The sequence below is a fragment of the Maylandia zebra genome, linkage group LG8 (assembly GCF_041146795.1).
Source record: "Maylandia zebra isolate NMK-2024a linkage group LG8, Mzebra_GT3a, whole genome shotgun sequence".
NCBI lineage: Eukaryota > Metazoa > Chordata > Actinopteri > Cichliformes > Cichlidae > Maylandia > Maylandia zebra.
The window spans coordinates 29,652,202-29,678,098 of record NC_135174.1 but is presented as its reverse complement, the minus strand read 5'-3'; the positions used below and the strand labels follow the sequence as shown (position 1 = coordinate 29,678,098).

General features: G+C 45.7%; 1 protein-coding gene and 1 long non-coding RNA gene across 7 annotated transcripts in view; one reads left to right on the top strand and one right to left on the bottom strand.

The window, feature by feature from the left end:
* Positions 1–24,347, top strand: part of LOC101469693 (serine-rich coiled-coil domain-containing protein 2) — a 45,908-nt gene extending 21,561 nt beyond the window's left edge. For 3 of the 6 annotated variants that reach the window (XM_076887768.1, XM_024798860.2, XM_024798864.2), the window contains exons 7-14: positions 1,107–1,197; positions 4,177–4,261; positions 5,685–5,789; positions 6,081–6,195; positions 6,287–6,370; positions 6,488–6,574; positions 7,187–7,309; positions 19,563–24,347. In XM_076887768.1, the coding sequence (XP_076743883.1) occupies positions 1,107–1,197; positions 4,177–4,261; positions 5,685–5,789; positions 6,081–6,195; positions 6,287–6,370; positions 6,488–6,574; positions 7,187–7,309; positions 19,563–19,970 (1,098 nt within the window). In that variant the 3' untranslated portion in view covers positions 19,971–24,347. Of the gene's footprint in view, positions 1–1,106; positions 1,198–4,176; positions 4,262–5,684; positions 5,790–6,080; positions 6,196–6,286; positions 6,371–6,487; positions 6,575–7,186; positions 7,310–8,682; positions 8,789–10,089; positions 10,130–19,562 lie in introns of all 6 variants that reach the window. The other 3 variants (XM_024798872.2, XM_024798871.2, XM_076887769.1) reach the window with 3 other exon arrangements.
* LOC105941241 (uncharacterized) lies at positions 1,122–24,302 on the bottom strand. The gene is made up of 3 exons (XR_001167865.2): positions 24,164–24,302; positions 14,249–14,357; positions 1,122–1,230 (listed from the first exon to the last, which is right to left on the bottom strand). It is a non-coding gene; the product is annotated as an uncharacterized LOC105941241 (long non-coding RNA).
* Positions 24,348–25,897: the final 1,550 nt, after the last annotated feature.

Sequence of the window (25,897 nt, the reverse complement as noted above, 5' to 3'; positions counted from 1 at the left end):
TCGTTAAATTGTTGTTGATTTTTTTTCTTTGGTCTTTGTGTTTCTTCGAGGTCGGCGGTCTGTGCAGCACGGCACTTTGTCTGATCACCTTGTGCAAAACTAGAATCAAATAGAGAATTATTCAATAAATGTTCTTTTTCCTCTAACACACAAATATCGAGATACTATCAAGTTTTCCGACCGCTGTCCTGGATGATAGAAGGATCATCTGCTGCTGTTTTCTGATGACGCTCGTTTATTTTTTCAGAATAACTTTAAAAACACGGTCAGCATGTGTCCTTCTGTAAATGAACGGAGCTCAAAGCTGATCCTTAACCTGTAGCCTGCAGATGTCCTGTGACATGTTACACAATACAAGGTAAAACCTACTGTTCAGGTTTAACTGATAGATATGATTGATTAGTTATAGATATTTATCCTCAGAGCTCTGACAGCAGTCAGACAGAGAACGTTTCTTTGTTTTAAAGTGATGCACCGTTTCTTCCTCATGGCTCTGCTAATAAAAGTTTTTATTAAATACATTTTAAAGCTGCATGAAACTCTTTAGTTTTGGAGCTGCGTGGATTTGTGAGTGGTCGTGTTGTTGTCGTTAACCAGCTGCAGTAACAGGTGACCCAATGATATGAAAGCCGCTCGCTCAGTGGGTCGTGCTTGTATCCGATTTTATCAGCTGATGTTCACACTAACAGCAAAATCTGCTGAGTTTAGGTTTGAGGAAAGGAAATCAGGGAAGCAGGGTCCAGATTTCCAAAAACGTGTTTTCTTTATTTACAAGATAAGAAAACGGAGACGTCTCGTTGTTCTGTCTTTATCTCCTTTTAATGTTTCTTTTCCAAAATAAAGGACAGGAAGCTGTAACTGTTCAGTCGGGATAGGTTTGGACCTAAACAACACTTCACTGAGTGGATACGTACTCTCATCTTTCCTGTGTGGTGCTCCGTGGAAAGGAGCATTTGTATTTCCAGCTCTGGATGCTCTCGTTCGCTGTCTGCACGCTGACGTTAGAAGTTCCTGAAACATTTTCTGCTCATTGAATTTAGCCCGGTGTGTTTTCTTGGAGTCGGCTTATTAAAGACCGCGTGTCTCTGTCGTACGCTGTCTTTCAGGACATCCTGAACAACCTGGACTCTTGCGATCTGGCTGATGATGATCTCATGCTGGACGCAGACTTCCCAGAGGATGGCTCTCTGCACAGCGGTACGTCTGAACATGTGCAGATATCACTGATACCTGTAAAGTGAAATGATGGATCCCAGTAAGGACGTAAAGTTAAATTTTATTCATACAGCGTTAAATCACATCAAAGGTCACCTCAAGGTGCTTTGTATTGTAAGGTAGACGCTACAATAATGCATCCAGAGAAAAACCCAACAATCATATGACCCCCTATGATCAGCACTTTGGTGACAGTGGGAAGGAAAAACTCCCTTTTAACAGGAAGAAACCTCCAGCAGAACCAGGCTCAGGGAGGGGCGGGGCCATCTGCTGTGATTGGTTGGGGTGAGAGAAGGAAGACAGGATAAAGACATGCTGTGGAAGAGAGACAGAGATTAATAACAGATATGATTCAATGCAGAGAGGTCTGTTAATACATAGTGAGTGAAGAAGAAACACCCAGTGCATCATGGGAATCCCCCAGCAGCCTACGTCTATTGCAGCATAACTAAGGGAGGATTCAGGGTCACCTGGTCCAGCCCTAACTATATGCTTTAGCAAAGAGGAAAGTTTGAAGCCTGATCTTGAAAGTAGAGATAGTGTCTGTCTCCTGAATCCAAACTGGAAGCTGGTTCCACAGAAGAGGGGCCTGAAAACTGAAGGCTCTGCCTCCCATTCTACTTTTAAATACTCTAGGAACAACAAGTAGGCCTGCAGAGCGAGAGCGAAGTGCTCTAATAGGGTGATATGGTACTACAAGGTCATTAAGATAAGATGGGGCCTGATTATTTAAGACCTTGTATGTGAGGAGCAGGATTTTGAATTCTGGATTTAACAGGAAGCCAAAACAGGAGAAATCTGCTCTCTCTTTCTAGTCCCTGTCAGGACTCTTGCTGCAGCATTTTGGATCAGCTGAAGGCTTTTCAGGGAGTTTTTAGGACATCCTGATAATAATGAATTACAGTCGTCCAGCCTGGAAGTAATAAATGCATGAACTAGTTTTTCAGCGTCACTCTGAGACAGGATATTTCTAACTTTAGAGATGTTGCACAAATGGAAGAAAGCAGTCTTACATATTTGTTTAATATGTGCGTTGAAGGACATGTCCTGGTCAAACATGACTCCAAGGTTCCTCACAGCGTTACTGGAGGCCAAGGTAATGCCATCCAGAGTAAGAATCTGGTTAGATACCATATTTCTAAGCTTTTCAGGGCCGAGTACAATAACCTCAGTTTGATCTGAATTAAGAAGCAGAAAGTTAGCGGCCATCCAGCTCTTTATGTCTTTAAGACATTCCTGCAGTTTAACTCATTGGTGTGTGTTATCTGGCTTCATGGACAGATAGAGCTGGGTGTCATCAGCATAGCAGTGTAAATGTATGCTATGTCTTCTAATGATGCTGCCTAAGGGAAGCATGTATAATGTAAACAGAATTGGTCCTAGCACTGAACCCTGTGGAACTCCATAATTAACCTCAGTGTGTGAAGAGGACTCGCCATTTACATGCACAAACTGGAGTCTGTTAGATAGATATGATACAAACCACTGCAGTGCAGTACCTGTAATACCTACAGCATGTTCTAATCGCTCTAATAGGATATTATGGTCGACAGTATCGAACGCTGCACTGAGGTCTAGCAGGACAAGCACAGAGATGAGTCCACTGTCAGAGGCCATAAGAAGATCATTTGTAACCTTCACTAAAGCTGTTTCTGTGCTGTGATGAGCTCTGAAACCTGACTGAAACTCTTCAAATAAACCTCTGCAGATGATCTGTTAGCTGTTTGACAACTACTCTTTCAAGGATGTTTGATATGAAAGGAAGGTTGGAGATTGGCCTATAATTAGCTAAGACTGCTGGGTCTAGAGATGCTTTTTGAGTAAAGGTTTAACATAGCTGACTATTAGAGATAGGTTGATCCTATTTAAGATCGAAGCATTAGTATAGCTAATAATAATAGCTGCTCTACTCTATGTTGGTACAGGGCATTGGAGATGATAACAGTGGGTGGATTATATTCTTAAACTTAGTTACAGCGCTTTCAGAAAGACATCTACTGTGATAAAGTCTACTCTCCACCGCTGTGTAATCAATTATTGTAAATGTAAATGTTATCAGGAAATGATCAGACAGGAGAGGGTTTTCAGGAAACACTGTTAAATGTTCAGTTTCTATGCCATATGTTAAAACAAGGTCTAGAGTGTGATTAAAGTGGTGGGTGGGTTCTTTTACAGTTTGAGAGAAACCAATCGAGTCTAATAACAGATTAAATGCCATGTTGAGGCTGTCATTTTTAGCATCTACATGGATGTTAAAATCACCCACAATAATTATTTTATCTGAGCTCAGAACTAAATCAGATATAAAGTCTGAGAAATCAGACAGAAACTCTGTGTAAGGCCCAGGTGGACGATAGATGATAACAAGTAAGACTGGTTTCTGAGTTTCACAGCTGGGGTGGACGAGGCTAAGCATCAGGCTTTCAAATGAATTAAAAGTCTGTTTGGGTCTTAGGTTGATTAATAGGCTGGTGTGAAAAATTGCTGTCACACCTCCCCCTCGGCCTGTGGGGCTGTGGTTTAGCCAAAATACAGCTTAGCCAAAAGATGCTAACAGCTGAGACAACAAAATCAGCTGAGACTGCAAAGTGAACTCAGATGTGTAGTTTAGACTTAGGGTTAGGGGGTTAGGGTTCACCAGTTTAACTGACTGAAGGTTTTCTCAGAGACCAGTTTGCTAACAGCTGCTGGACACTTGGGATCATCATGCTGGGGGCGGGGCTTAGTGCTGGCGTCATTTAAAAAGTATTGTAAAGGGAACCAGAGTGATGCAAGCTTTCAGGATGTCCTACAAAAACAATCATCCTCTGTTTGGAGTTAAATCCTTACTGGTTGTCATGGTGATCTGCACGTCGCGTCAGTGCGAGCAGCAGGATCTGTGCAGGGCTCAAAAGCTTCAGCGGTGACCACAGCGCCGCGTCTCCGGTCAGTGTTGACTCTTGTTTGATTTTTCGGCTGCAGACGGAGACGGGCTGTCCCACATGGCTCAGTGGAGGAAGAGGCAGCTCTGCTGGGGGACGCAGGACGTCCACAACGACAATGAAGGGTGAGTGGAGCTCGTTTGTCTATCAGCTCAATTTATTTGATTTTATGTAAGGTTTTTTTTTGTGTCTGTGTACCTCATTGTTTTTGATATTTGTAAATTCTGATTATTTTAGTCTTTTCTTTTAATTTCTCGTCATTTAAACACAACTTTTAGTGGATTTAATAGTTGTTTTAAATGGAAATGATGCCCTGGGGCACAAAAGATTTAACCCATAGAAGTACTGAGATTATTAGCATCAGCCTGATTATGTTGTTATTGTTGGTGAGAGAAAAGGACTGTCCACGCTGAGGGCTCGGGGTCAGAGCGGGTCATTTAGAGGTCGAGATCGATGTTGACTGTGGAAAATGTCACAGATTGAACAAATGGATTATCGCTTACAGCCGTTTGTGTGTCTAATAAATCGTCTCATTAGAAAACTGAGAAGCTCGGCCTGCTCGGTGCACACCTGGAGCAAGCTAAAGTGTGCTGCAGAGAGATGCTCTACACCAGGCCGCCGGCCACTTCTGGCACCGTCATCTCATTGGAGGCCACTTTAGTGTCCAAGTAGTACAAAAAAACACCATTAATATTTCCTAAAATGTAGTGTTTGGTTTTTTATTTAATTCTCTTTCTGGTCAGACACGTGGCAGCACTTTTGCTACAATTATGTTTGTATTTAACAAAATAAAAATGCAGGTATAAGCGTACACATGAGTTTTTGACTGCAAGTGAAAATAGTTTTCTTTCCAAATAAATCTGTCGCTGAACTAACACAGCCCTCAGCATGTTTGCACTCTCGTTACCTCGGCCAGGTCGCGGTAAGGAAACTCTGGCTAATACTTTGGGTTCGTGTCGGGCTCGTAGCCGGGAACTAGCTTTACTGTCTGGGTCAGCTTTGCTAGCGAGAGACAGAGAGAGGCGTTGAAAGGCTGCTCCAGCAGAACTTTGTTTCGGAGGAAAACACGAACACAGTGTAGAGTCGAGTCTTAACAGCTTACTTACAGCTGGGCTCGTCAGGCTCTCTGTTTGGCTGCATGTTATTATTATATTTACATGCTTCCAGCTCCCGTTTCTGCTCGGTGACAGCTCGTACTTTTCAATGTTCCTTTTTCTCCCTCACGCTCACACACGCAGCGGGAGGGGCGGTCCCACATGTTCTCCCTGCAGCACGGACTACACCACCCATGAGGCTACAGTCTTAAAGGGCCATGCCTGTAACACTCTGCTGTCGTATTAAATCATTTTTCGTGGAATAGTTTTTAAAAAGTATTTCTTCACATCTATATGCGGGCTGCAAGTAGAGGTGACGTGGGCCGCAAATGGCCGCGAGTTTGAGACCCCTGCTCTACACTGTTCATACAGCCATGATGGGACAAACTGTGTCTGCTGTCGTGTTCTGACGATCATCACTAAACCTCGTGCATCATTTGTCTTTCTCCTCTAGCCTCAGCAATTTTCAGAGCTACAAGCTCACCGAGGATCCTGGGAATAAGAGGACGGACTCAAACAGGGACGGCGAGCTCGTCCTGGACCTCTGTCCTCCTACGAGGTGATTCAGCACATCCTCAGTTTCTGTCCTCAAACCTCAAAGTTCCCGTCTGTAGCTTCAGCAGCATGTTTTCTTAGTTATCTGATGATGAACCTGGCCTCATGTAGCATGTCCTGAGGCGGGGCCTGAGCTAGCCCTGAAACGTGATTGGCTCTCTCGTGTATCCTCTGCCTAAAATGAAATGTGTGAAAAAGTGTTTTTTGCATGTGTAAACTTCTGAGGTGCGTTCAGAGTTCAGCATAGGCTCTGATATTTGTGGGCTGTGACCTCTGACCTCCCCCCTCCCCTTAGCTCCACCTCCCCGTCTCCTGGTACTCCCAGTCTGGGTCTGGATGTGGAGGAGCTGGCTGAAGACTGCTCGGCTGTCAGGTGTCAGCTGGAGTACCTGCAGAGGTTACTGCTGCAGGTGAGCTGTGGGCTGGTGTACTGGTCCAGCTTTCATCTGTAACATCGACTTGTTTACTGTTTGTTGTTGTTGTTGCTGCGTTTGTGATCAGGAGGACGACGGCGATGACGACACTCTGACCACAGACACTCTGAGTCCTGAGGCCAACGACTCTTCGTGTAGCTCCGACTCACAGGTCGGCGCCTTTCAGGCTTCTTCTATCGTCTCTTATGTTTTCCTGCATTTCCCAGAATGCCTCTGCTCAGCCGCCACCTGTGTGTGTGTGTGTGTGTGTGTGTGCGCGTGCATGCAGATCCAGGCTCTCCTGCAGGAGGTGCAGCAGCTCAGAGAGGAGCTGCGGAGCCGTGACCGAACCATCGCACAGCTCACCCAGCAGCTGGTGGGTGTCCCGCCCTCTTCCTGCCTGAGCCAATCCAAACTCGTTATTTCCATCAGTGGTTAGCGGCTGAGAACTGTCCCGACCAAAGGGTTTACATTTTATTCACTTTTATTTCATTTATCCTTTTAAAAACAATAATAATAATAATTAATATTATGATAATAAAACATGCTTTAATTAAGTTAAAATGACATTAAATGTCGTCTGTTTGGGCAAATTAATGAAAATTAAAAATATATTTGATGCGAGAGGCTCTGACTGCAACGGTACTAAAGCATCTTAATAAACATCCATGACCGTACACGGCTGTCACACCACTGAGTGCTCAGCATTAAAGAGCAGCTGGAGACTTTGTTTCAGTTTATTAGTCATAATGTATCAAACAAAAGCTTTTAGGTTTAAGTCTTTCTAAGCTCTGATGTTTCTGTTCGTCAGGTTTGAGCGATTAACTGAATGTTTCTTGTTATGAAATCATCAAACTTTGACATGATCGATGAATCTGTGTTGATCAGTGTGACTGATGTGGGACGATCGAAGATGTCCAAGTATTCATAAGGGGTGTGTGTGTGTGTGTGTGTGTGTGTGTGTGTGTGTGTGTGTGTGTGTGTGTAGACTGTTCCCATGGTGACCACCAGGTGTCGCTGCCATGAGATGACGGCAAAGACGGATCAACAAACGCAGACGAGTGTGACGGAGAGAGAGAGCACGGGCTGGACGCTGTGGAGAGAGCGCACGGTGAGCGTGCACACAGACACACACAGACACACACACACAGACACACAGACACACAGACACACACACACAGACACACAGACACACACACACACACACACAGACACACAGACACACACACACACAGACACACAGACACAGACACACACAGACACAGACACACACAGACACAGACACACACACACACAGACACACAGACACAGACACACACAGACACAGACACACAGACACACACACACACACACACACACAGACACACACAGACAGACACACACAGACAGACACACACAGACACACAGACACACACACACAGACACACAGACACAGACACACAGACACAGACACACACACACACAGACACACAGACAGACACACACAGACACACACACACAGACACAGACACAGACAGACACACACACAGACACACAGACACACACACAGACACACACAGACACAGACACACAGACACAGACACAGACAGACACACACACAGACACACAGACACACACACAGACACACACAGACACAGACACACAGACACAGACACACACAGACAGACACACACACAGACAGACACACACACACACACACAGACAGACACAGACAGACACACACACAGACAGACACAGACAGACACAGACACACACACAGACACACACACACAGACAGACACACACACACAGACACACACACAGACAGACACACACAGACAGACACAGCCACACACAGACACACACACACAGACACACACAGACACAGACAGACACAGCCACACACAGACACACACAGAGACACACACACACACACACAGACACAGACACACACAGACAGACAGACAGACACACACACAGACACACACAGACACACACACACAGACACACACACAGACACACACAGACACACACACACAGACACACACAGACAGACACACACACAGACACACAGACAGACAGACAGACAGACAGACACACACACACAGCCTGTGTCTGTCTGAGAGCTGATAGGTCTAAACAAAGACAGAAACAAGCAGCTGTTCGGTCACATCCAGCTGTCACAGCTCTGGGCGTCTCTGCTCGTGTGAGCCGGGCTCAGACAGGAAAAGGTTGAAGGCATTAAAAAACCTTCTCCTGGTGCAGGTGAAGGTTTTGTGTTTCTTGGCTCTGATTGGTCATCTTCAGAGATCCCGCTTCCTGTAAAACGTTTGTTATGGAGGCCCCTCCTCTCTCTCCTCTGTCTTTCTGCTCTGTGGTATGCAGACACGTGATGAACTGTTGTCCTTCCAGTCCTGCTTTTGTCTGTCTCTCTCCGTCTTCTTGTCTTAATGTTGTAAATCAGCTTCCGTCCCTGCTCTCTCCGTCTCCTCTCCGTCTCCTCAGGCTTTTCCTCCTGTTCCTTTCCTCTCTCCGCCCTGGCAGTATCAGCGCTCCAGGCCTTACAGGGGGAGGCCCAGGCCCAGCATCCCCTCCCACCTCGCGAGAAAACGTGAGTCACACCTCACCCTAACCTGCTGCTCCTCTTCCTCCCCATCATCATCCCCTTCTCTCGCTCCTCGGACTGAGATGTTTTTGTGTTTTGGTCCATTTTTCTGTCGACGCTTCAAACACATCTGTAGAAAAGTGTGTTTATGTTTCAACGACGTGAAAAGAGTCTGCAGAGTGAGCTCAGTCACGCTGAAGTGCTGCTCAAAGGGGCTCATATGATTGTTGGCTACTCTGTATGTATGATTGTAGGGTCGACCTTACAGTATAAAGCGCCTTGAGGCGACTGTTGTTGTGATTTAGTGCTGTGTAAATAAAACTGAATTGAACTGAATATAAATGCATTGCACAGAACGACAGCGTGCAGAGGAAGCAAGTGAAAGGTTTCAGAGTTGTGACTGAATACCACAGAACGAGCGATTGGTGAGTTAGTTGTCCGAGTCAGGAGTTGTCGTCTGAAATATGGCCGTCATTAGGACCCTGCACAGGAACGAGCCGAGAGGTCGGAGAGCAGGAAAAGCCAAGGAACGCCGCCCCCCCAGCGTGCGTGACAACCTGTAAAAACTTTAGCCAGACAAAATCTGCAGTGGTGACAGAAAAGCTCAGACTGTCTCTATTCTCAGTTTAAAGTCTGAGATTTCAAAGTTGAAGCCAGCGGGTTTGATTTTACGTTTCTCTTCAGTTTATTTCACTTTTAACTGCAGAACGAATCAAATTTAGTCAGTAGACGGTTTGTGCTGTGAGGCGTTCAGGGATCCAGGATTTTTCAGCTCTTACAGCTGCAGCACTGCCGAATGAAAGGAGGATGCAGATCTGCACACGCTAACCTCCAAAGCTGTTTAAAGCTCCAGCGTTCAGAGTTAACCAAAGAGGTGAAAGGTCAGAGGTCGAGGCAGGAAGTTTTAATGGACGCGTGGAGACTCGGTGGCACAAAATGACTCGAATATGATTCTGAGAATTAGTCTGAGCTGAGATAAGACACCACTGAATCCAGACGCTCAAATTAGAAGTTTCTGGTTTAAGTTATTCATGAGGATGAACGTCAGTGGAGCCACTTCAGAGCGGAGCAGACCGAGTTCAGGCAGGAGTTTAATCCGCCGACTTCACCCCAGCATCGTGTTTACCTCCTGCCTCCCTCAGCCTCGCTCTGGTTTTTTTCACTCCTTCCTGATGAGTTTGTTCTTCCTCGTTTGTCACCTTCAGCCGCTCCGTGTATCTCCTCAGAAATCTGTCACTGACTGTTTGTCATTTCTCTCCTAACTCTGCTCCTCTTCTCTGTTTTTTCTCCTCTGCGCCTTCGTCCAGGAGTGGAAAATCTAGTGCTTTACTTCAGTGACACAGCGTGGTACGGTAGCAACTTTTTAATCTTCCTCACTTCATCCTCCTCCTTCTTCTTCTCTTCTTCCGTCACATAAAGCGAGCTGTTCTGTTTGTACTCAGATGTGTTTGATGCGTGTCTTTAGCAGGGAGGTGATGCTTGTTTTGACGGTATCGCAGTACAACACACGTAAAACTGTTTGGTATTATCGTGTAATAATGTAACAGGCGTCAGTGAAGCTCATTCGTTGATAAACTCTCAAACACAAACTTAGTACCGTAGCTGTGCTCAGACCTACACTGGAGAAACCAAACAGCACTTCATAAACGCGCAACGCAGAAGACCCGCCTCGACAGGACAAGACTCAGCTGTACACCTGCATCTAAAGGTCAAAGGTCACTCTTTGAGGACACCAATGTTCACATGTTGGACAGAGAAGACAGATGGTTTGAAAAAGGAGTGAAAGAAGACATCTGTGTCCCTGTGAACAGCCATCTTTGAACAGAGGGCGGGGCTTATGACACCAGCTGTTTGCCACCTGTGATCCAGTCTGAGATCCTTCCCAGACGCCTTAACGCCCACGCACATCCTGGGTTGACAGGGTGGGGCAAGGTCTCACAGTGGGTTCACCTGAAACCCACACCCTACACACCGTGGCTCATGTGATGAGTCACATGATCAACAGTGGGTCAACGGACACTCCCACTAGAGTTTAAATTCCTGGGACTCTCCAGCATTTGGTCTTAGAGATGAAGTCCAGTCGTGTTTCTTTCCCAGCTCGTTGGACGTCGATGTGTTTCCATGTGTGGATCAATTCCATCACTGTGACGAGAATAACGACGGCCCGCTAGCATGCGCTACCAGAAATAGTGCTTTGTTGTGTATCTGACGGACGAAAGCTAAACCAGTTCCACACCAGTGAAGCTGCAGCGTTTTTACAAACCAGTTCTGGTTCGTTTCATTCAACGATCCGCTCTCGCCCTCCTCATTCTGCGTCGCCGCCATGTGCGTATGAAAACAAAGCATGCGTCTTTTATCCATATTCTGTCGCAATATTTCATTTTCTTCTCGTTGCCCGACATACCGGTGATACCGTGAACGGTAGTATTATATTTACATTGATGATGATGAGAGCGTTGGAAAGTCTGCCTCACAGCGGCGCTGTGCACAGAGTCTTCTACCTGAATTATTCATAAACCTTTATTCTGTGGATAAAATAAGAGTGTCTCATAAATGCAGTACTATACAGATGAAGTGAACGGATACACGATGGTGCCTCACTGAGGCGCTTTGCTCTCTGGCCACAGTGACGGTGACGTCCAGCTGTGCCCGAGTTCATCGTTCTTTACCAGCTGTGAGTGTTTGATGGGAAGCTGTGAGTCAGCTTTCTGCAGCATCTCTTTCTTCACATCAGTGACAGCAAACATGTTCTCAGTTTAGAGGTGAGACTTGATGCTGAATAATGTTGTTACTGTGAGGGAAGCACGTGGCCGCGCGGCCTAAAGCGCGGCGAGCCTTCGGGCCGTGCAGATGATCCAGCAGCTGGCCGCTGAAGTCACAAGCTCTTCGGCGGTCTCGCCTTACCTACCTCGCTCCTCCATGAGCACATCAGCTGTTTGATTTCAGGCCTCCAGAAAAGCTCGTGATGCTCAGTCGAGTTGAGGGCGAGCTCGGAGGGACGGTTCTGGTTTTAGCATCAGCGCAACGTGAGAGGGAGGCTTCGCTCCGACGCCAGAGTAACTGGCTGTAAATGACTCGTCGGTCTGTAATCTGTGCAACGTGTCTCGCGAAGGAGATCAAGTCATTTCCTTGTGACAGTGTGCAAAGTGACTTTGATGCGTCTTTATGTATCCCAGTAAAAAGTGCCATTGAAGGCCAAGAGGGCAAATCTAACAGCTCAGAGCTATAAGGATATTTGAGAGTGATTATAATGCACACTAATGTAGAGTCAGTGATACTTATAAACTGGTGGATCAGGAGTGTTCGGAGGTCTGACCAACACCAGCATGTGATGGAGGCTGTGTGGGCTCAGGAACACAGGTGTGTGGGTCCTGACAGAGTGAAGAGAATCGTCTCCTTCCAAAGAACAAAGTTATAAAATCAGAAGTTTTCATGCATTTTAAAGAGTAATTTAGCTGCTGCTTCTTTAATTTGATCAACACATTTGTGATGATGTTTTATTTACGTTTTATTTTCTTGTCTAGTAGTACACAGTCACCCTGACCTTTATTTTGAAAGTTCAGTCATTTGTAACCATGTGATCCGTGGTTCGCCCGCTGCCTCTCGTCCCACGCTCAGCTGATCCAGAGCCTGCAGCAGAGTTCAGCCACTTTTAAACTTTTAAACGCCGTCCAGCCCCACGCACGCGGCGATCCGCGGTAGCTCGTTAACGGAGATTTGCCGTGTTGTGGCGTTAACGTCATTTCAGATTAACGCTGACAGCACTAGTGGGAACACAACGAATATGACTGCACATTTACTCCGACAGCATCCTCGTGCAAAGACAAGTGGAAGCAGACAAAAACAACAAGCAGCATGCTACAAACTTTACCCGAGTCATTTAGACAGCTGTTAGCACAGGATTCTCCTTATGGGGACCTGATATGTTTAATATGCTGCTGAGAATATAGCCCAGAAGAAGCTATAGTAGAGCTTTTATTTTGGAAAGAGACATTTCTCTGTAATAAACTCTCTTTTCCAAAGATGAGGGATTCCTCTATCAGATAGATTTATTATTTTTGTTGTTTCAGCAACATTAAATTTAAAAACTGTACGTTTGAGTTAAAATATATATTTAAAATTTTAATAAATGACAAATTAAAAAGGCATGAACATTTTTTTGTATCGAAAAACTGTTCATGCATATATATGTGTGTGTATATATATATATATATATATATATATATATATATGCATATATGCGCGTGTGTGTATATGATGTATGATATGGCCCAGCCCTAGTCATGAACAAATCCCTGAGGTGCTCCTGCACTCGTCCCTCACGCTCCGGCTCACCTCTCAGATAAACTCAGTTCTTCAGTTTTGGTTCCTCTGCCTCTGTCAGTTCGTGTGAACGCTTTCTTAATTTCACAGAAGAAACAGGGAATTCATTAAAAATCCAAAATGGAAATAAGCTTAAGTGAAAGCAACTTTTTGATATCAGTTTTGGTTTTAATGAATTTTATTTGTTCAGGCAGAGAAGAAGGAGACAGAAACAGGAGACGGACCGAGCTCTTAATAAATGAGACGAGCTGAGATTTAAGATTGATTATAAAAGGAATCGACGGGATGAAGTAACGTGGCTCGCATCCAGTGATGATAAAACAGTCGATCAGTATTCGTGTGTAACGTCTCTAAGTGACTGTCTGCACGCTTTTACCCATGATTCACTGCTGCCTGCAGGACAGGTCACACCTTCTCCTTCACAGTGGAGCGAGTGCGCGGAGTCCAGAGGCCCATCAGGAGGCGGCGCCGAGCTAAAATTATCTTTGTAAATGACTCTTAAATTTTGGATTAGATGAGGTGCGCTACATTCTGGGAGTTTGGTGTGTTAGAGGGGCGTCGCTCTCTGATCAGCTTCAAACCTCAGTGACCTGATGTTTTTAGTCTTTGTGAGTGTCCTCATGTATTGAACTTCCAGCTTGATTAAAATCCGTCCCACACATGAGCAGAGACGGACGCCACCTCCACACATCACACTGACGCTCTGACTGAAGATCACATGTAGTGTTTTATCTAAATAACGTCTCCGCTCCCTTCGTTCTCTGCTCACCTCCTTTAGTGTGAGGATGTAGTTTTCAGAGTGGAATTTTTCAGCCTCTAAATCTATAAAAAGCTTCATTGATTTGGGTGAACTGTTGAACAGCCCAGAGGGACACATGTGGCCGTTTCCATCCTTTGATTTTTTCCATCCTTTAGTTTAGATTTGATCCACGATCAGTATGAAGACAGTGCGGTGAGGTCAGCTGACCCCGCCTGTGTTAGTGCTAACCTTCGAGGGTCGACGGTGACCTGCTGGACGTTAGGAGGCTTCGGCGCCGGGCTGCCGTTTCATATTCGACGTGGATTTCTGGAGCGCTGCTGCTAACGGCGACGATCGGATCAAAGAAAATAAAAAAGAATGAACGAGTGCTGCTGTCAACAAACCTGCTCATCAAAGGTTCGTCCTCAGCAGACAGCACAGGTGGGGGCGGAGACTGAGACAATGAAACAGCAGGAAGAGCTCCTCCTCCTTGGTGAGGACGCCGTGTGATCGCTGAAACACATAAAAACCATAGTTATCGAGTATAAAACCGTACGGAGCAAAGCTGCTACCACCGAATATTCACTCATTATTGTTCTGATTTTAATATTCGAGCTTCGCAGTGATGTTATGATGGATTATTCATCTAACGAGCCTCTGGGGGCCAATAAGACGACAGCTAAGACGAATGTGGGTGGATGTGGACGCAGTTTGGGTGGATCAGCACTTTATATGCCAGGAACGTGCGTGTGCGTGTGCGCGTGCGTGTGTGTGTGTGTGTGCGTGGTAACACCGTGGGGACGTCCTGTGAGTCGGCGTCAGAGAAGTAGAATAAAAACAGTGGGGCAGTGGAGTGTTTCCCTCCCAAGGTGAATGCTCCTGGAGGAGAGCTGCGTGTGGTGGAGGACGCCCTCCACCTCCCTCCTCTGTCCTCCTCCTCTTCAGTCTTTCTGTCCTTTTTCCTCATATCTTTCTTCCTTCTCTCGCTGCCTTTAATCCACCCATCCTGCCTTGCATTATTCATGAGGTGAATACACCTGAACGTCCCAGAGAGGCTGCAGTACCACTGCCCACCACCAGATGTCAGTGTTTACCAGCAGGTGTTTCTGTTCTGTTGAGAGCAGTAAAAACGTTTTCTTTACATTCAGCATAGGCACTCAGTGTGGCCCCCTGCTGGACCCGGCTGGAGTTTAACAACACAAACAAAAGGTTTCACTTTTGCTTCCTGTCAGCAAAATTATTAAAAACTGCCCAAATACGTCAAGAAGTGTGGACCAATCAGCATTCAAACCCTCAAGCAACACAATATCTGATCTGCACAGAGCTACGAGAGTGCGTTGGATTACTCAGCTGAGCTGTCAGGAATCAGAGACCAAGTTATGATTTCTAAGACGTCTGCCATTTTTGTTTTATGCGCCACTGATTTTTGGAAGTTACTGAACCTTTTCTGTTCTCCTTTAAGTGTTTTTTATCTTTAGCAGTCACCAGTGGGAGCTAAGAGCCACAAACAAAGCACAGATATCATGAATTCACACACTGGGATCCAAAGCATGAATACTCTTGGTATTTAATAATTATTCGTTTGTTCGTTCAGTCGAAAGTTTGTTGTCTTTAATTAAAATTTAATTACTTTAAAATTTAATTTAAAATTGTGTCCGAATATGGCTTTATGATGAGTTTTAGAGCCCTGGAAATTTCTAAAACTCATCAAGCAATGATGTGTAGCTCAGACTGATTGGAGGGGGGGGTGAGTTCGTGAAGGATGCTGTGGGGCTGTCGTGGTTCATGTGCTGGATTGGTAAACTGTGGTGGCGGCTTTTAACCAAGCAGGTCAGAGAGCGTTTCCAGGCTTTGATGGTATCCCACTCCTCAGCCTCCCTGGGAAGCTCCACGTTGGTGGGAACCTTGGATTTGTGGGAAAATAAGTTGTTTTCATCCTGGTGGTGCTGCTGGATCAGCTCTAGACCCTCTGAAAGATATTTGAGGGTCCACAGGAGTCTGCATGTGTTTTGTGGACTTTGAGACCGGGGTGGTTTTTGAGGGGTTTTTGTTACGACCAATCTGGCCACAGTGGGTGTTTGGGTTCTGGGGGTGTTTGGACTCAGACATTTAAATGGCAACGATTTGAAACGATCAGCCCAACAGCAGCCAGTTTCTGGTTCGCTGGTCTCAGGATCGCCTCTCTGCTTTTGCTGGATGATGTGGTCCTTCTGGCTTCATCGGTCTGTAGCTTCCAGCTGTAATTGCAGTTACCACCTCCACGTCTGAGCTCACAGTTCTTAGCCAGAAATGGGTAGAGGGTACACTCCAAAATCCTGCCCCAGGAGGAGTTTGAGTATCTCAGGAACTTGTTTGGCGCTGGTGGGAAGGAAAAGGCAGAAGCAGCAGAAATGTGCCTCCTCTCTAGGGTCTCTGGGCAGGACTGTTATTTAAGAGAAGGTCTGAGCAGGATGCCTCCTGAATGCTTCCTAGGTGAGGTCTATCGGGCATTTCTGATTGGAAGGAGAAAAAGGAAATGCTGGAGGTTATGTTTCTGGGCTGGCTCGGGAATACCGCAGTGTCTCCCCCAGAAGAGCTGCAGGTGGTGAATGGGGAAGAGAGACTGAGCATCTCTGCTGAGACTGCTGTCCCTGTGACCCAGACAGTCAGCTTTAGATGAAGGATCTACCAGCGCCACACCGAGCTAACATCTGTAGATCCAGATGAGCTTCATAAGTAATGACAACTCAGTTGTAACATGTAACAGGGTAAAATGAGGAGCCAGGATCGGGGTGTTGAATGCCAGCAGGTAAAGATATGACCATGAATCTGTAAATGAGGTGCGTCTGCTCTCAGACGTCTGAAACGTTGAGACTTTTGCAAAGTGAGTGAGATACTTATGTTCAGTGGAGAGAAAGCTGACATCACCTGTACCTGAGTGAGGAAGTGAAGCTCAGTGCTGCTCTGCACACTTTAATCCTGCAGCCAGCTCACATCTGCACGCTGTTAATCTGATTTATCAGAGGGAAGGTGAAGAAACAGCAGTGAGATCCATCATGTGCTACAATCTCAGCTTATTGATCCTGGCAAACTTGTGTGAAGTCATAACTAATCTGCTGTTTTATCCGTCTCTGTGCTGCTGCTGCTGCTGCTTTTCCCACCTGCTTAAGTTCTCTCACATAAATATGGCGTCTGCTTTCTGCACGCCTCCACCGCTCAGTTATCGAAGGCGCTCTCGTAGCTCTGTGCAGATCAGATGCGTTACACGAGGATTTGAATTCAGCACAAACTCCAGACGACTGTGGACAGAAATGAGAATTCTTTGAGGACAAATCAAAACAGCCATTTTTAAGTTGTTTCAAAGAGGCCTGCAGCGTGCGCTCCTCGGACCTGGAAGCTGCGCTCGTCTTTCATGCGCAGATGAGACGGCGAGCTAAAACGCACAGTAACGTGTTTTTCAAACGTCGCCTTCCCGCTGAACCCCGCCTCCCGATGCGAGAAACTGTTTGTGTTGATCGTTTCATCAGCGTTTCCTTCGTCTTTGAGCTGGAGCGTGAAAGTCCACAACTTTTTAAGTACAATGTGCTTCTGTTTCTCTTTGAAGCGCACAGATCAAAGCAGACGGCCACACACGGCGAGCGCGATGACCTCGTCTGCAGAGCAGCTCCTGCTTTTGTTCTGCTCGTTCTCCAACACCCTCACTGCTTTTGTGCTCTCACCTCCAACATGCCATCAATTATACAACAAAGACGCTGCTTCATTGTTAAGCAGGTGGTGCACGCAGCAGTGAAGTTATCCAGGCTTGGATAACGTGATCTCCACGCAGGTTCTTCTCTGTTTCAAATCAGGAGAATGACTGATGCTGCAGCGCGGCAAGTTATGGAGTCGGGTTGTAGAGCAGGGGTGGGGAACTCCAGGCCTCGAGGGTCGGTGTCCTTGATCCAGCACAGCTGATTTAAATGGCTAAATGACCTCCTCAACATGACCTGAAGTTCTCCAGAAGCCTGGTAATGAACTAATCATGTGATTCAGTGAGATCTAAAACCTGCAGGACACCGGCCCTCGAGGCCTGGAGTTCCCCACGCCTGTTGTAGAGTCTTCGCCGTAGACTTTAAAGCACCTTGAGGCGACTCGTTGTGATTTGTTGCTATAAAAATAAACCTGACTTCTTGGATCTCTGCTTGAAGTGAGCTTGTGTAGTTGGTGCGCTGTAATGTGAATTCTGCACAAGTCGTTGCACAGACGTCTGTGCAGGCCTGACGCTCGCCGTCTGAGGATAAAATTTATGCCACTGCTTAGTAACACTGAGCGTTGAGGTGTTCAGATAACTGTATTTTTTTGTATTATTACACATTAGACATTAGGGCTGTCACGATTAGTCGACTATCAAAATCGTCGACGACTGATTTAATAGTCGACGCGTCGTTTGAAGCTTTGTAAGATCCCAAAAGACGCAGGAATAAGTAGCAGGATTTAAGAGTGTAATAACGGACTGAAACAGAAGATGGCAGCACAGCATGTACAAGGATGCCAGCTGCCGTTAAACCCCGAAGAAGAAGAAGCTGTGTCCCAGAATTCATAGCGCGGCCCAGCTCAGTTTCCAACAATGGCGGCAGCTAGTTAGTTTTAATATTACTCTTATTATTCTTTCTGGGTCACAAAATAAACGTTTAACATATTTTCAGGTAAGAATGTAGCTGTGTAAACCTCAAATATCGGCTCAGTTTATCAGGACACCGCATATTTTCAAAAGCGCTCCGACGTTTTCGGAGATGTCTGTTACCCACTAGCTCGATAGCTAGCCGGGGGCTAGGCTCACTAGAGCCGTGAGAACACCGGACTCCCGGCAAATCGTTTTCAAACCCACCGCCGTCTTTCGCTACTCAGGTTAAACATGATATATGAGTCACTTAGATAACTTAAAATGTTATTGTTTGGCTTTTTTCAGTGTTTTATTTGTTCCTGAGTAAATCGGCTGAGTTTATTAAACTTCACCGAAACAATCTGCACATTTCATTAAAATTTAATAAACTATCATCTTGTCTTTATTTTTAGTTAGCACCTTAAACACTTAAAGCTGTAAGCTCATGATAGTTATATAAGACCAGATGCTGCTGGTGCAATAAGCTGTAGTTTTACGTCTAATGGATGATGATCTGATTAGTCGACTAATCGCAAAAATAATCTGTGAGTAGTCGACTATCAAAATAATCGTTTGTGGCAGCCCTATTAGACATATTAGTCATCATAAATGAACATATCAGGATAAAGTCTTGGAAAATGTGATACTTAGTCCAAAAACTTTACGTGGACCTTAAACCCAACAGGAAGGAACAAGAACATGAAATCGAGGTGGAGCATAAAGTATCCTGATGTGAGCTGAGGGAACGTCCTCCCTGGTTTATGCGTTTCCTCTACTTTCCCGAGAAAGCAAAAGCAAAAACACATAAAAGACGTCACATCTGAAGTCACAGTCAATGCTGCGCTTCACGGTTTTAAATAAAGTGATCCAAAATGTTCTCAGTTCTTCCTCCACCTACGCTCCACCTCTCCACCAAGCACAGTTAATGAAATCCGCTCAGTGACTTTGGTGTAATCTCACCGACAGACGGCTGCAAACATCTCTGAGCCCCGGCTCTCGCCGTGAAGCAGAATAATGTTGAAGATCTGATTCAGTGAAACTCTACATTTGTGTGTTTGAGATATTTAAGTGAATCCTGACTCGTGTTTGTTCTTCAGCCACAGATACTTCACTCCTCCAATCAGGAAGACCAGGAGCCACTGACAGGTCAAGTCCCGACGCCACCGCGAACTCAAGCTCCACCTTCCACTAACATCTGCCCCGCACATCCCGAAACCCCTGCTGACAGACTCCGCAACCCCCGAGCTCCCAGTTCCACCCATCCAGCAGCCCACGTAGGAGAGGATGACGGGGAAAAGCAGAGGAAGGTGGAGGAGACGAAGTCGGGGGAAAGGAAGAAAACCCACAGCAGGTACCTGCAGCCGCCGCAGCCCTCCAAGCTCCGCCTCTTCCCAAAGACGAGGGCAGCACGTGACCCCGACACCAACAGCACCTCTGGACTGAATTTCAGAACGCTGGCCTTCACCTCCACCTCCTCCCGCCTCCCCAAACCAAAGAACCACTGAAGCGTCCGACTCCTTCCTAACACGCAGCGACGCGAGCGCAGAACTTCCTGTAAAATAAAACGAGAGCTGCAGATTATCGAAGCTTTAGCCGAGGCTGAAATGGACACAGTTAATTTATTTAACCTTATTTTAAGAAGTTGTTGACAATAAAGGTTTTAGTCTGAGTACTTTGCACAGAAACGGTTTCTGCAGTGAGTGGGAGGGGCCATCAGGTTCATCTGAAGATGGAACGGAGGTATGTGAGGTTTTGGCTCTTCATCACAACCTTTAAGGATCTTTAAATGGGGTTTTCTTTTCTTTCCAACACGCTTCGTTTATTCTAGCATCAACACTAAAACTGCACCGAGAGCGTCCGTTAACCAGACGGAAACGCCTCCGATCTCGTCCTCTGATCTCGCCCTCTGCTGTTGGTTTCATATAAAACATCGGTCCTCTTCCCTCAGAGGCTCGCTCCCTCTCGCTGTGTGTTAGGAACCGATTGTACAGCTCCTGAACTTCCTCCGACTCCTCCATCCTTCCCTGAAGTCCAACCACAGTGAGTCTTCCTCAGTGGAGAGGCATGAATGACGTGCATCCACCTTAACCCCCATCACCACCGCAGACTGCATCCTCCTCCAACCTTCATCTTTACAGACTCTCATCATCTCGAAGGTCAGAAAGTTCCAGGACCTTGATCTCGTCGCCCGTCCGTGTGTTTTCAGTTCGGTGTTCACTTCACTGTGTTTCGTTTAGAAACCTGTTGGTTTTCAGACAAGACTCCGATATGAGGCTGAAATCTTCGTCCAAATAGCTGCTGGTTGGTGTAAACACCTCCTTCCTCCTGCATCAGCTGTGAAAGTGTGGCAGTCTTTGTTCCCATGAAAGCCGATGGAAGAACATCTGTGTGCTTGAAGAGTCCTGAAGTTGGAGGTTTTTTACCATCTGGCAGTGATTTGAAAATCAGTCCAGCAGAAGTCTGGATGGACACAAAAGTCTCAGCATGCTGCAAGCGCTCCAGCTCTGTTCTGACTTTAATGGTTTGGGGATGTTTGTTTCAGTCTACTGTGACTGTCCCCCAAAAACCCTCCAACTAAAATAAAATCAGAGCTCCAGACGTGACTCCAGGCTTTGCTGTTTCTGCAGAGGAAGCGTTCAGGCGCTCAGCAGAGACATCTGCTGAATCTGCTCTGAGCTTTGAGCTCTGCTGTGGAAGCAGAAATCACAGCGTGCAGGAGGAGGAAGGTTTCCTCCCAGGTCAAAATAATCCCTACTAATCTGATACTGGAACGAGATGTTTTAGCTCCTCCCCCTTTGGTGTGAACTAAAGAGCCACACCAAGAGATGAAGGAGCTCCAATTGGTTTGCTTTTTAGGAAACGGCTGAGATGAGCTCGGCAGTATGGTGTGAAGCATGCTGAGGCCTTCTTGTCTGAAGGCTGGAGTCATTTCAGACACTCAGTAAATGAATAAAAGGCTAGAAAGTTCAAATAATTTTCGGATTACAGGTGATCAGAGGAGCAGCTGGTAGCTTAAGTGTTTTTCCTTGAAGGCAAACTGACATTTCAGCCCGTCTGTCAGTCGTCCTTTGAACATTTGGACATTACTGCGTCTCACTCGTGCAGTCAGGATCCGCCTGCTGAACCACGTTCACGTTCATTCTTCTACAGGACAACGAGTCTCCCTCATACCTGACAAATCAAACATAGTCTCCCTTCTGTCAGCGATTAACTGTCAGTGCTGCTCGCTTTGATATTAGTAACCGTATATGCAATAAAATATGCAACAAAGTCGCAGGTTCAAGCCCTAAAAGAGGAAACTTTGTTGCATTTAAAATATATGCAAGACCAGCTCAGCTTAGTTCCACGTTTCACGAAGAAGAGGACGCTCGCTGTCTCTACAGACAATCCGGGAATCTGCTAAATCCTGCATGTCCGGTGCCGAGAAACGAAGTAGAAGCGGTTTTGGGGCGATTACTGAAACCACGAGGCGGCTCGGTGTGAAGAACGACGGCAGACTGAGGAAACCGCCCGGCTCCAGCTCGCATCTACCCCAACAGCAGAGTCTGACTGTGCTGGCGTCAGGTTTGCTCACATTTGACTGATCAATGCATTTAAATGCTTTAAATCCTCGTTCAGCTCTGAGCCGCAGCGACTTTAACATGAGCAGGTTTCAAAGACGTCTGCTCTTAACTTTCTGCTGCGTCACTGCTCAGGTGGAGTCGCTTGTCTCCTTTAGATCTCGTCGTTCGCTCCCAGTGGGGAAATCGGAGCCGCCTTAATTCATGCGAGCGACACGAAGCCCAGCAGGGCGCGTTCGCAGCAGAGCTTCAGCTGCTGCTGCTCTTAAAGTTCATCATCAAAGTCCTGGAACACACAGAGTCTGCAGGAACGCTGTGATTGATGTTCCTCGGTGAGCCCCTCATCGACGGGGGGAAATTAAAGCAGAAGGCAAACAGGGAATGTCCGTTTGAAATGAAAGAGGAAAATAAATTAGTGCACTGTGTTTATTTCATCTGGTTCAAACAAGGTTTGATGTTTTCTTTTCCACCTTTTCACCAAAAACGACCAGAAAAAATGAAAAAAATCAGCCTCCTCAAGGCTCCGCCTCGGCCTTCGTGTCTCTGTCTGCGCCTGTTTGTCTAAACCCTCCAGAAGCTGAAATAATGGAAGTGAGCAGCTCTGAGCGAAGACTCGCTGAAAGCTGCTGAATCTGAAACAAGCAGCCCATCACAGCTGTTTGTTTGATATACCTCCTGTAATCATGGAGACTAATCGGGGCAGCTGAAAACAAGCATGTCCAATCAGCGCAAAGCACGAAAGAAAACCTTCAAAGTAAAACAGGAAGTGAACTAAAGACACAGAGCAACCAAAACCTCTAAAATCTGAAACAAAACCCGGAGCAGGACAGTTACGGAAACTCGAGGCAAAAACCAGGAGCTTAAAATAGTCCAGCTTTGTCTCTGAGGCGTCCTCTGCAGTCAGAGGAGGTCGTGTCTCAGCGTCTTCATCTGCTGCTCGTCTTCACACCGTCGTGTCTCAGGTTTAATTTTAAAGTTTGCCCCTCATCGTTATTCAAACATCCAATCAGGTTTTATCAGCTGCCGAAGTTTAAAAGTGACTAAAACCACCCGGGGAGAGAAAAACCTTCTGCCCGGGTCACAGAGTGTGAACCATGAAGTCGTGGTCATGTACATTACACAGAGCGTTAGTGTGTTTGTCTCACAGAGTTTTTAAATCATTATTAAACTCGATCACATCCGCTTCATCACTTATTTGACTGCTTTTAAGAAAACTCTGCATTTTCTTCTGTGCTTTCAAAATAAAAGTCTTCTGTGTAGGGAGACTGTACACTAAACATTTTTTAGTCCTTACAAATAACTTGAATACATTTATTTACATCCATGTAATTTAGTTGCATAAGTACAGTTTAAAATGTTAACTTGACTGCTATACGTTCAGTTTACACCAAGCACATTTTCCTTAATAATTACTTATTTAAATCAATGAAACTTTGACTTTTACATATTTCAGCTGCACTTAAAATTGTTGCTTATGCTTATTAAGAGTGAAGAATCATTATTTGAGTGTAACTTTAAGTTCTCAGACTGGTTTTATTGTGACACACCTGTGCAGGAAGTACTGAGATTCACTAACAGCTCAACAACAATTATAAGAAACAATTTCACAATAAAAGCCAATAATCCTGAATGCTTTTACTGTGAAATAAGGGGGTACAGCAGTTTCTTTAAAGCTAGCTTAACAGTGACAAAAACACACAAGGTAGAAAACACTGATGATCAGCAGAGAAACACATTTAAAGTGTTTTTATCAGGATGAACGTTACGCTCGATCCGTGAAGTCAGCCCTGCTGTGGAAAACCTCTCTGCTGTTGTTTGAAATAATTAAATTATTGAAGGCTTTATGAGTAAAGTGCTGGGAATGTTTTCACGTTCACTTTGAGATGACTCTAATATTTCATAATCGTCTGTATTTAAACTGTATTTAAACGATTCACTGGAATACTCTGAATAATGTACTCACGCTGTGTCTGTCTTCTACTTCCTCTCTGCTTTTATTTTGAAAACTTGAACTTTTGTTTGTTTCCTGGTTTTGGTGCAATAACTGTCGTATTTATGTGATGAAGCGTGTACGTGGTGCGGACTGTAACGTTGTTGAAGCGCCGAGAGGAAAAAGCACTTTAAAACAAGCGTCTCACCTGCTGAACTTATTTTTTGTCTCATTAACGTTGATGCAGCGTTCAGGTCGTACCAAGTGAAAACGTAGCGCCTGTATTCCTGTCAGCGAGGCTCTTTGCAGCTCATTGGTTGATATTTACGGTCCTCTTCTGTCATTGGCTGACATTTCTCTGATGCTGCTGAAATAAAATTAATCGTCCCCAGCTCTCGGTGTGTCCTCCCTTCTTTCTCCAACTGTGCCAAAGTCGAGCCACATTAGAGCGGGAAAGGGTGATGTCGTTCATGGGCGGAGTCTGTGAAGCAGAGATGTCAGGTAGGATCTCCTCTGCCCCGCCCACATGTGGCACAGATGTGCTGGGACAAAGTAAATTAGACGTTTATCCTTCACAGCATGAAAATATGAAAACTGGCTGTTCAAAATGGCCACGCCCCCACCTGCCACGCCCAATTATTACACCATCTTTAATGATTTTTAAATGTGTTTATATCAGTCATTTGAGAGTCAGTATCGGTGTAAGAACGGACGGAGAAATTGGGCCACGCCTCTTTGAATTCCGTCGTTTTCAATTCCACAGGTGTGAAAACCACAGCAGCTCAGCCAGGAAGTGTTAGAGCTGGTGAACTTACATGGCGGGGTCACAGAGCGGAGGTTCACGCCCCCTCCTGGCTTTAACATCAGCACAAAGTAAACTGCAGAGGAGCTTCGTGTCATTAGCGTCAGAGATAACGGTGTGTTTAAGGCAGAGGATCCACCAACCGTCCCCCCTTCACGTGTTTAAAAGGTAAGTGTGACTCTGGACACGCCCACTCTGTTTCTAATGATGAGTTCTGTCGCCATGGCAACCTGGAGCCTGCATGTACAGTAGGCTTCCTGGCTGATTCTGTCTGTGGGAAACTGGAGCATTTCATCATTAGCTCAAATAATCAGCTGGTGCTTCATCCTTGAAGGAAGCGCTCCTCAGACGGTTTCCTGTTTTGGATCTGCGGTTCCTTTGGCGGGCGCTCAAATTAAACATGTGAGCTCAGGTGTTTCATGTGGTCCTAATAGCCCCACCCACCTACCGTCCAAGCTTTGTTTCCCTTTAAAAGGGGAGGGACTAAAGGTGTCGGCTAAAGAAGGGTTGTTATTAACTTATGCACAGCTGACCAAAAGTAAAAATCAAGAGCTGGAAATGAGCAGGAGGAGTTCACTTAATTTTTTTTCCTTCAAGAATACACTGTGTACTTTTGTCTCCAAACTTTATTTTATGCTCACACACACACACACACACACACACACACACACACACACACACACACACACACACACACACACACACACACACGAGTAAGAAAGAATAAAAATCATCATCGTTGTCAGAAGTTGACTTTAAGTGTTTCTGCTTGACAAACAGCAGCTCTGGGGTTCATTCTTCTTCTGTGGTTATTGAGCTTCAGTGAAGTTAAACACAGACACACACATGATGCTCTCTCTGTGTGTGTGTGTGTGTGTGTGTGTGTGTGTGTGTGTGTGTGTGTGTGTGTGTGTGTGGCTACAGTGATTAATTCCTCCCAGTTTGAAATCTGCAGACTCGACTTTTTCATCCAGCTGCTGAAGATTTAGGGGAAATAAAGCAGCCAAATCCTGATGGACGCTCAGCAGGAAGCTCAGCTTAGCTCGGCTCAGCTCGCCACTCTTCCTCGGAGAATGCAGCTTCATGAACCTTCATAGGGGCGGAGACAAGGTTCCACCAACCAATCATATTAAACATTAA